The sequence below is a fragment of the Lacerta agilis genome, chromosome 10 (genome assembly GCF_009819535.1).
Source record: "Lacerta agilis isolate rLacAgi1 chromosome 10, rLacAgi1.pri, whole genome shotgun sequence".
In the NCBI taxonomy this organism is placed as follows: domain Eukaryota; kingdom Metazoa; phylum Chordata; class Lepidosauria; order Squamata; family Lacertidae; genus Lacerta; species Lacerta agilis.
This window is the reverse complement of record NC_046321.1, coordinates 57,352,386-57,363,366: the sequence shown is the minus strand read 5'-3', so window position 1 is coordinate 57,363,366 and position 10,981 is coordinate 57,352,386. Positions and strand designations below refer to the sequence as shown.

The following is a 10,981-nucleotide window of genomic DNA, read 5'->3' as shown; positions in this document are numbered from 1 at the left end:
AAGGCTTTTATTTTATTTGTTTATTTTTATTATTTTGAAAAAGTAACAATCATAAATAAATAAGAATAAAAATGTGCACCCCACCACTGAGACCATTCCATTGTAACAATCCAACCTCCCAAAATTTCAACACCTCCAGCGATGGTTTGACCCCTTTCTGTTTTAACAGTACAAATTCTACAAACACCCTCCGTATCTCCTCAAAATCATTTCTCCTGCATATTCCCCAACTTACCTTAATGGCACATGTTAATTTATCATTCATAGCTATATCCCACACCTCTTTATGCTATGCTTCTATTTTATATTCTGCTTGCCCCCTCCAGTTCCTGGCTATAATAATTCGTGCAGTTGTCAATATTTTTGTGAGCAAGTCCTTCCTAGCCTGTGAACCTTCCACCCCATCGTAAATTGATAATAATGCTACCTCTGGACTTTTGGTCAGCTTTAACCCAGTGATTTCCAACAGCACAATTCTAACCATGTATACTCTACACACATAAGTAAGTTCCATTAAATCCAGTGGAGCTTTTTCCCAGGTAACTGGAATTCGGGTTAGGTAGAGCTAGAGCGGGTGGCGCTGAGGGATGCAGGTGGCGCTGTGGGTTAAACCCCAGAGCCTAGGGCTTGTCGATCAGAAGGTCGGCGGGTCGAATCCCCGCTATGGAGTGAGCTCCCGTTGCTCAGTCTCTGCTCCTGCCAACCTAGCAGTTCGAAAGCACGTCAAAGTGCAAGTAGATAAATAGGTACTGCTCCAGCGGGAAGGTAAACGGCGTTTCCATGCGCTGCTGTGCTTCACCAGAAGCGGCTTAGTCATGCTGGCCACATGACCCGGAAGCTGTACGCTGGCTCCCTCTTCCAATAAAGCGAGATAAGCGCCGCAACCCCAGAGTCGTCCGCAACTGGACCTAATGGTCCCTTTACTTTTACCTTTTTAGAGGTAGAGCATCTGCTTTGCACAAGAAAGTTCAACCCTCAGCATCTCCAGGTAGGGTTTGGAGAGACTCCTGCCTGAAACCCTGGAGAGCTGCTGCCAGTCAGAGCAGACAATATTGAGCTAGATGGATCAATGGTCTGCCTCTGTATAAAGCAGCTTCTTTTGTTCTTTGTGATGGACTTACCGGTAACTTAAATTCTTCACGATTCAATTTGTGATCCAAAATCAAGGTTTCCAAACATAAACAGTAGTTTTCCGGTAAGCTTTAGATCATGGTTTAAACCAGGGGTCAGCAAACTTTTACAGCAGGGGGCTGGTCCACTGTCCCTCAGACCTTGTGGGGGGCCGGACTATATTTTGGGGAAAAAATGAACGAATTCCTATGCCCCACCAATAACCCAGAGATGCGTTTTAAATAAAAGCACACATTCTACTCATGTAAAAAAAACCAGGCAGGCCCCACAAATAACCCAGAGATGCATTTTAAATAAAAGGACACATTCTACTCATGTAAAAACACGCTGATTCCCGGACCGTCCGTGGGCTGGATTGAGAAGGCGATTGGGCCGCATCCAGCCCCCGGGCCTTAGTTTGGGGACCCCTGGTTTAAACCCTTAAGCAAAATTCAAATGCCAACAATATGGCAAAGGATATGATAAGCAATTGTGTCATTGTGCTACACACACACATAAGCAATCTGTTTACTGGGGTGTTTCAAACAGCAAACCTTGCCCAGGAATTATTGTTTGCTGGGCAGGCAATGAAATTTCAGGTTCTAACTGAGAGATGCACCAAAGGCACATTCAGAAAGACTGGCAAGAAAACCACGCATGAAAAGAAAGAAACCTCGCTGGCCAGAGGGGCAGTTTGGACAAGAGAGGATTGGGTCCATTCCCATCCATTTTCTCTCCATCACACCTTCCCAAAGCTTCTTTTCTACAGTGGGAAAACACTGGTTTCGGGGCTGCAATATATTAGCCGCTGAGAACTAAGCAGCACATTCAACAAAGTCACGTCGAAGCATCCTTCCTGGGGGGGATGACAAGTGGGAAAGCACATTAAAAAAAAAATTAAAATGAAATTTATAAACGCAACAGAAAGCTAGCAAGCAAGAACAGAGAGGATGAGACTAGACCCACTCTCTCTAGGACAGGTGATGCTGCCAGGAGAAAGGTAGGATATGAAAGTACCAGTGTGTGAAACAATGGTATCTGGTGTCCAATAAAACTGGCAGCACAGAAGCCAGGGAGGCCATCAGTAAGCAGAGCCAGAGCAAGAGACAACCAATTCTACTTTTGACTCCCTTCTCTTTTCCGGCAACAATGAGGACACTGAAAACTAGCATCACCCCACTAGACTTGTCGCAGGTACCTGTACATGCAACCCAAACCCCCATATATAGCTGTACCTCGGAGACCACGCGTAGCTTCTTTGCCGAGGGATGCAAGACACGTGTCCTCATCTGCGGGGAACCGATCGCAGTCCAAACTGCCGGGCCAGGGGCGTCCTTGGCATTGCAAGACGGGAGCGCAGCTGTCGCGGACCGCAACGCACATGCTTCTGCAAGGCTGGATGAAGCTGTCGGGGAAGCAGGGTAGTTCTTAGGAGCAAAACAAGCAGGCACGCCGCCGCGCACGTCTGAAAAGGCACGGGAGAGACGGCATCGAGGAAGAAGAGGCCTTCCTTCCCCGTTTCCTCCCCAAGTCGAGGGCAGCCACCAGCCGGGTTGTCGGCGCCACCGCACCCTCACCCCGGACTCAAACTTCCTCCAGCCAACGCCATTGCAAGCAGTGGCGAGAGTTGAACGTGTGAACGGTGCCTCGTCGGCCCACGCGGGTCCGGCCGCGGGAAGACGGGTACTCACGTGTCCAAGCACACGGGTGCGAAGAGCGAGCAGAGGAAGATCCCCGCGTGCGGGTGGCAGCCGGTGCTGACGAGGCGCTGCCACGCGGCGGCTTTCCCCACGACCTCGGGCAAACCGACGTGGCCCAGCAGGTTGGGCAGCCTCATCTCCGAGTAGCCGATGTCGTGGCACATGGCCATGTCCGTGGGGATGGCGACGCACTTGGTGGATAAGCCCAGGTCCAGCCCCGCCGCCTGGCGCAGGGCGAAGGCGAGCAGGACGGCCGCGTGGAGCATCGCTGGCGCCTTCCGTAACGTGAGAATGCCTCGCAGAGTCAAAGCCGTCTCCTTGCAGATCTGAGCAAACCTTGGCAGGGTGTGGGGCGCTTTATATCTGCACGACCCCCACCCACCAACCCCCAGGGCTCTGTTCGTTTTATCTGATGGAAACCCCCAAGAGGGGGGAGGTGTTTGCTTATAGCCCATTTAAGTGATTTGATAGGATTAAGCCCGTGGTTCCCAAAGGGTGTGAATGGCAAAGAAACATTTAAACGTTTCAGTGCCTCAAGAACAGAAAAGAGAAGCTGCTCAGCCTGCAGACCTCTCGGCCAAAGCGCCTTTATAATTCTTGATTCTTTTATAGTGAGATGTTGCCAATGACTGACCTGAAGTCTTATGTATTCTAAAGAGGAAATCCTTCAATTTTTTAAATGGTGGAATAAACCCGCATTGTTTTTTTTATGGGATACTTTGGTTTTTAAATGAACTGATGGAGTACGACAGCCACCCAAAAAAGCAGGTGTTTGCTTGGATGGTGATATTCGAAGAGGGGGTGTGGGAAGAAAAAAAGGGGGTTCCGCCTTCTGCACTTCTGGGGTCTCCGGTTTTAGCTAGCTGTGGATGGCAAGCTGCTTCTCAGACCTTCCTAGTTTGCAACTTGGTCCATTTTTAACAAAACACTTCCTATAAACGCTCTTAACGTGTCTTAATTTTTGAATAAAATGCAGTCAGCTGGGGGGGGGGGGGACAAGAGAGAAAGGCTTATTTGTGTTGATGAGAGTTTGTCTCAAATTAGACCTAACCTCCTTCTTCTCTGGCGATTGCTTGTAGCTGTGTAAGATTGTCTTCCATAAACACGGTTTTAACAGTGGGTCCATAAGTGACTGTGGAGGCCAATTCTGGATCCACACATTCTTCCACAGTGGGGACATAGGTTTCCTGGCGGAAGTTGATCAAGGTGAGGGTTTGCCATATGTGCCTTCCTTTTATTTGACCTAATACAAATGAAATCGCACAGCAAAAGCAAGTTCGCACCTCTCATTGAGTTTATATACATGCTTAAGGTACATATGTAAGAGGTTTGTTTATCAATACATTTCGGGCAGGGCCGGTTTTAGGTATGATGAGGCCCTAAGCTGCTGAAGCTAATGGGGCCCTTTATATGTCCAGCTGTCCTTTGTCAACAACAAATTGTCACTGTTTTTTGTGTTGAATAGATCTTATATGGTAATTTATGGACCTAATAGGTATCTAAAGCCATTTGCACGTTACCATGCAACCAGTCCATGCAGAATGTAGGCACCCTATATATAGAAAGGAGCAAACCAGTGATATTTTAGGGAGCAGGCTAGCAGGCGAGGCCCATTACTTAAATCATAGGAGCCTACACAACACAAAACACTGTTGCTATATGTAGGTTATATTTTATTTGTTTTTTTATCTTATGTTTTGGAAATGTACATCCAGTTTATTTCCTTTAAAAAAATTTTTGTGGCCCCCAAGGTGGTGGGGCCCTAAGCTATAGCTTGTTTAGCTTATACGTAAATCCCGCACTGATTTTGGGAACAATTCATGTTTTTATATAGCTGCATAGGTTTTTTTTATATAGTTTCTGGATTTCCCACGATCATATTATAAAGCAGTTGTGTCCTGTGTTATAATTCAAGCACTGTTCTTGTTCCTTTTTGTTTTCCAATGTATTTCTTAACGATAAAAAATGGGTGTGGCGCCAGCAAATTTTTATTCTGAAATAAAGTTTGAGAGCCACCAGATTGTGTCCATGCGGTGGAGACAAGGTGCCTGGGTGGGCATTTAATGAACATTTTGGGTGGTTTTTTGCAGGTGAGACTTGCAAAGGTGTGAGGAAGGGATTCTGCCAGGGGATTCTGCAAATGAAGCTGAGTAAAGGCAGACTCCCGGGAAAAGGTTGTGAGGAGCAGACAGCCTGTCTCCTTGGGGTTTGTCGGCTTGGCTTCAGACATGGCTGGTGTGGCCGAAAAGACAGACGGAGGTGGATCACCGAGAGAAAATGTTTTGCCTTTGTCAATTGCCTCCTGGCGCTTGCTCGCCTAAGAAGTGTGTAGGAAGACTTTTCTAGGTGAGGTCAAGTGCTAGAAATCAGATTAGCTTGTCTGTCAAAAGGGCTGCCTAATTTCTAAAGAAATTGGGCCCCAGAAGCCACATGGAATCGTAAGATTTTATTGATAATTGAATTGTGTTGACTCTGCAGAAGTTGGAAGTGAATAAAAGGAGGCACGTTCATTTTCCTCATTTTCCATATGTGAGTTCGGTTGTTTAACCTGAATTCAGGACCCTAAGCATCACATCAAAGCCCACTTTGCACCAGGCGGAAAAACAGGCAGTTATCAAGTCCTTCTGCACAGACTACAGTTCCGTAAATTAGAATTTTAAAAGGGGAAGTTGAATTTACAAAACTTTTACTGCGCAAGGAGTTACAAGGTTTTAATGATGTTGCACTTGGAAAAAAGTGGCATTTGAATCGCGGTTAAATCTATAGAAACGCGGATTTATATTCAGCTAGTCAGGAAACATAAAACATATACCGGTACTTCTCCAGTCATGTAACCATTAAATGCAGGAGCCTTGCTTGGATTAGGAGTTGGCAATGCTACGCAAGGTAGATATTTGATCTGGCCTGCGGTGCCTGCTATTTCAGTTGCAATTCACAGCAATTTCTTTCTTTTATTACAAAGGTGTGCTTTTGATGGGCAATAAATGAGAAAGCCTAAAGAATACACATATAACTCAAGAGTTAGGTTTTTAAAAAAGCAGCGTTCATCGATTGTTTCTTTCCATCATATAAATAATGTAACTCAAAATGATGGACTTTTTTTTTTTTGAAACATTTAATAATTTCTACTGCAGTATTTGGGGTGGAAAGTGATCTGCAGCAGTGATCTCATCAGTTTCCTGATCCAGAGGACAAAAGTTTGGTGCGGCAAAAAGAGCTGAAATTGGATTTAGGAGTGCCTCGCCCTGCAGAGCATTTATCAGCAAACTTCACATCAGCTTGTGATAAGGCCATGAGACAAGGTGACGTGTGCTCTGGGCACAGCAAAGACTAAAACTTCACATTCTTCACCAAGGTAAGTATTTCTCTCTCTCTCATATATATATATATACATACATATATAAAGATAAAAGGACCCCTGACCGTTAGGTCCAGTCACAGACAATTCTGGGGTTGTGGTGCTCATCTCACTTTATTGGCCGAGGGAGCCGACGTACAGCTTCCGGGTCATGTGGCCAGCATGACTAAGCTGCTTCTGGCGAACCAGAGCAGCGCACGGAAATGCGGTTTACCTTCCCGCCGGAGCAGTACCTATTTATCTACTTGCACTTTGACGTGCTTTCGAACTGCTAGGTTGGCAGGAGCTGGGACCTAGCAACAGGAGCTCACCCTGTCACGGGGATTCGAACCATCGATCTTCTGATTGGCGAGCCCTAGGCTCTGTGGTTTAACCCACAGTGCCACCCGCGTCTATATAATCTCCACTTTACTGCCCTGGCCTATCAATTTCCTTCCCTCCCGCCTCATGGCTTTCAAAATTAACCGTTATATCATTGCATTTTATATGTTTTCCAATTCTAATTACACTCATTACAAAATGGCTCAGAATTTAAATAAATATAGAAAGATAGAAAATTTCCCATTACAAGTCTTCAGGCAACCCTGCTAGTGATGTTAATTGCTTACAATAATCGTATAAATTTGCTCCAATCCTTTTGGAATGTTTGATCATGCTGGTTTCGGATTTTTCCTGTCAGCTTCGCCAGTTCTGCAAAGTCCATCATCTTCATCTGCCACTCTTCTTTCGTTGGCACTTTGTTGTATCCATTTTTGGCCTAAAAGAATTCTTGCTGCAGTTGTTGCATACATAAACAGTCCTTTATCTTCCCTTGGTATCTCTTCACCCACAATACCCATTAAAAAGGCTTCTGGTTTTTAAACAAAAGTATTTTAAAACATTTTCTTCAACTCATTATATACCATTTCCCAGAAAGCCTTTACAAGGTAAGTATTCAGATTCAGGTAGGTAGCCGTGTTGGTCTGATGCAGTCGAAATAAATAAATAAAATTGTCCTGTAGGTTTGCCATACCCATTGAGTCAATCACCCATCTCCTACTACCCTTCTGAGACAAACCCCACCCCACCCTGCTACTATATATAAGGGTCTGGTGATTTCTTCTTCGGTGTATCTGAAGAAGTGTGCATGCACACGAAAGCTTATACCCAGAACAAACTTAGTTGGTCCCTAAGGTGCTACTTAACAATTCTTTAAAATTTATTTTAAGGTAAGTATTTCTAAGTGAGAGCTGGACCATAAAGAAGGCTGATCGCTGAAGAATTGATGCTTTTGAATTATGGTGCTGGAGGAGACTCTTGAGAGTCCCATGGACTGCAAGAAGATCAAACATATCCATCCTTAAAGAAATCAGCCCTGAGTGCTCACTGGAAGGACATATCCTGAAGATGAGGCTCCAATACTTTGGCCACCTCATGAGAAGAGAAGACTCCCTGGAAAAGACCCTGATGCTGGGAAAGATTGAGGGCACAAGGAGAAGGGGACGACAGAGGATGAGATGGTTGGAGAGTGTTCTCGAAGCTACCAACATGAGTCTGACCAAACTGCGAGAGGCAGTGGAAGACAGGAGTACCTGGCGTGCTCTGGTCCATGGGGTCATGAGGAGTTGGACACGACTAAACAACAACAAATTTCTATGTGTGGAAATCTCGGTTCCTTTACCCATGTAAATGATGCAAATTAAATCCAATGTAATGGTTTCTCTTAGTTGGCAAGTGTCGATTCTACAGGTGTTTTCATTTCCTACCCCAAAGTTTTTGATCAGAGTGATGGGGGGTTGTGGGGGAGGTGTGTGCTCTCTCCCCCCAAGACATAAATCTTCCCCGCAAAGCTGTTATTAGCCTACAGGTAGAATTTGATTGTTGTCCTTTAGAAATACTTGAATGATTGTGTCTCAGAATAAAGTTGAGCCTGTTCCATTAGTCCATGCCTCTATTTTTATTGCTCATAAATATGAGAGCCAGTTGCCTGCTAGATGCTGATAACTTGATTAGATCTTGGGGCCTAGTCTTTCCTTATCCTCATCCCCCCTCCACTTCCTTTGACTGCTGTTTAAGAGACTGGCAGACATTAACCAGGAGCCACAAATTACCATCTCATTGTAGCCAAGGGACTGGGATTTTCTTCAAAGAAATTCAGGAATTTGCTTCAGCAATGGAACGTTAGAATGCCTTACATGCTAAGTAGAATGTTAGACAGCTGTGTTTATTTATTGGACAAGGAAAAAACTATTTAGACGATACTTAAAACAGGTGTAGGAAGGAAACTCATTCAATCTGTGCCTACCTGTAAAAACCCTATTGAGAAAAGTAAAGGAATTCAAATCAGATATATAATCCCTTTCCCCGCAATTCCTGAAATCCAAGCAGGTTTGCCCCAGATGTGAATATAACAATATATTCCAGGCCAATCAATCAAGTTCATTATAGAAAATAGTAATACAAATGAACAAAATCACATAGCAATTTCAATTGTCAATTCAACAATTCATTATGCTAAGTTCAGTTAAGAGATTAGTAGAGAAAATGTTTTCCAATACTTCTAGCAAAACAACAAGCAGTTTCTTCAGTGCTTCTCATTCTTGACCAGATCATTAGCAAGCTTTTTTCTTGTCTAGCAACTGAAATCAAGGAAACCTGGAGTGCTTTTTTAAGGTTGGATGGTGCCCCTAATTGTGATCACCCTAATTAATATTACTTTCTTTGCATCCTCGCATGTTTCATCATCTGTCATAAATAAATCTTGTGAGTACTTGGAGCACATTAAAAAATATGTAGGAACCGTTTTCCGAGGTAAACAAGATAGGATTCTGCCACCTGTCAAGGCATATTTTGCAGGTGAGCACAAGTATTGAGTACAGAGCAACAACCAGTATGTACGTGAAAAAACAGGCACTAAAATTGGCTGCCCTGGACTCCTTTGGGGATATAAATTTAAATAAAATTGGTGTCTGTTCAATAAAGGGGATTAGTAACTCTCGTAACCAGATCGCGAAAAATACTGCTCAAATTAAGAGATGTGATATATCGGATAGCAAACGTTTCTAAAGTTTGATATTTGTATAGAATTGGATTCCGTGATATTTTTGGTATCATAAACAAATGGTGCGAGCTGTTCAACCACGTAGCAGGCTGCCTTGGAATGTGGTGAACTCTCCTTTATTGGACATTGTTTAAGATGGGTTGGTGGTTAGATGGCCATCATTGATGCTGTGGTAGCACACTTCTTGCATGGGCTAGGTGATATTTAGGGATACTTCCAACATTGGAGTGATATCCAATATGAGGCAGACTCATTGAAATCAATAGACACGAGTCCATTGACTTCAGTGGTCTACTGAGATATCACTGAATACTTGCTTTGTTCCTATATGCATATGTACAGCATATATAAGCTATAAGTTATGGGAGCAGCATACAGATTCTGAAAATAAATACAAAATACTGCATCCTGAAGAAGAGAGACTATCCCTACCATGAGAGGGTGGTGGGAAACAAGACTGCTATTTCTGTTAAACTGACCAATTACAGTTACAGGTAGGTAGCCGTGTTGGTCTGCCATAGTCAAAACAAAATAAAATAAAATAAAAATCCTTGCAGTAGCACCTTAGAGAAGTGTGCATGCACACAAAAGCTCATACCAAGAACAAACTTAGTTGGTCTCTAAGGTGCTACTGGAAGGATTTTTTTTTGTTTTGTTTTGTTTTGACTAATTACAGGAGGATGATAACTTTGCACCTCCCTTACAGAAAACGGAGAGTCCCTTTATCAAATGCTTGTGAGTAAACCCAACCCTATTCACAGCAGGAGTGTTATTCTCTCTAAGGCACCTTCTGTAGTCGGCCAGATGATTCGGAGAGATGTCAATTAGGGTTGAAGGGAGAAGTGGCTGGGCCTGCCAGAATACAGTCTGTGTTCACTGGGGAGTTTGACTTTCATACTGATTGAGTTCGCTCTCATATCAGCCGGAGGCCAGACAGGATTGTCAGCTCTTGATGTGTGCATGCCCTTCCTTATCGCAATCATCAGAAGCTGGTCTCAAACGGGCAGACAAAGAAAGCGCTGGGAGGCAGACAAGATGACCCTGTTGACTTTCTCAATGGACCACAAAGAGCCTGCATGCCTTTCTTGTTTACTTTCATCCAAACAAGTTGTTCCTTGGCCTTGGCACTTGTGAAGCAACTCGAGGCGTTTGTAATTCGCCACGGACTTCACAAAGCACACAAATTCAGTAGGATGGGACTGTCTGGTTCTCAGCCAGATTATGGTTTAGCAAGACTGTAGGAACCGTGCAGATTCCCCGAAAGGAGCTTGCAAACACTTTGCTTCTTTCCCTGTTCTTTTTCACTTTTCACTATGTTCACAAGCGGGCGTAGGACTGGTATTTCTAAACACACACACACACACACACACACACACACACACACCCCTATGCAGTGTGACATCACTTTTGAAACTGAGAAGAGTCTCCAAAGTGGTTTGCAATAGCCTGAGGTAGGGGCTGGGAAGGGCAAATGGAAGTTCAAAGAAATGTCAAAAAGTCCCATCAGTTGTGCAGGATTTTTGTTAGGGGAGGCAGGCCTTTTGTTAAGGGGGGAGCAGAACCTCCGTTAGCTATGTATTTTTTATTGATTTTTTTGTGGGAGGGCAGCTGCCCCTCCCTGCCCCCTCCGGCTACACCCATGACCCCTGGATGTATTTAAAACAGACAAAAAGCGGACACTCACTGTCTAGTTTGAATTGTAATCATATCTTCAGCACCTCTTTCCTTTTCTGCTGTTCTTAAGTCTCCCATTTCACTGCCTCTGGGGACTCA

The 10,981-nt window shown here is 44.2% G+C and overlaps 1 protein-coding gene across 1 annotated transcript; it reads right to left on the bottom strand.

Annotated features, from left to right (window-relative positions):
- Window positions 1-1,925: 1,925 nt before the first annotated feature.
- LOC117054566 (secreted frizzled-related protein 2-like) lies at window positions 1,926-3,081 on the bottom strand. The gene is made up of 3 exons (XM_033163524.1): window positions 2,802-3,081; window positions 2,346-2,515; window positions 1,926-1,966 (listed from the first exon to the last, which is right to left on the bottom strand). The coding sequence occupies exons 1-3, from the start codon at window positions 3,074-3,076 to the stop codon at window positions 1,926-1,928; spliced, it is 486 nt and encodes a 161-aa protein (XP_033019415.1). The 5' UTR covers window positions 3,077-3,081.
- Window positions 3,082-10,981: the final 7,900 nt, after the last annotated feature.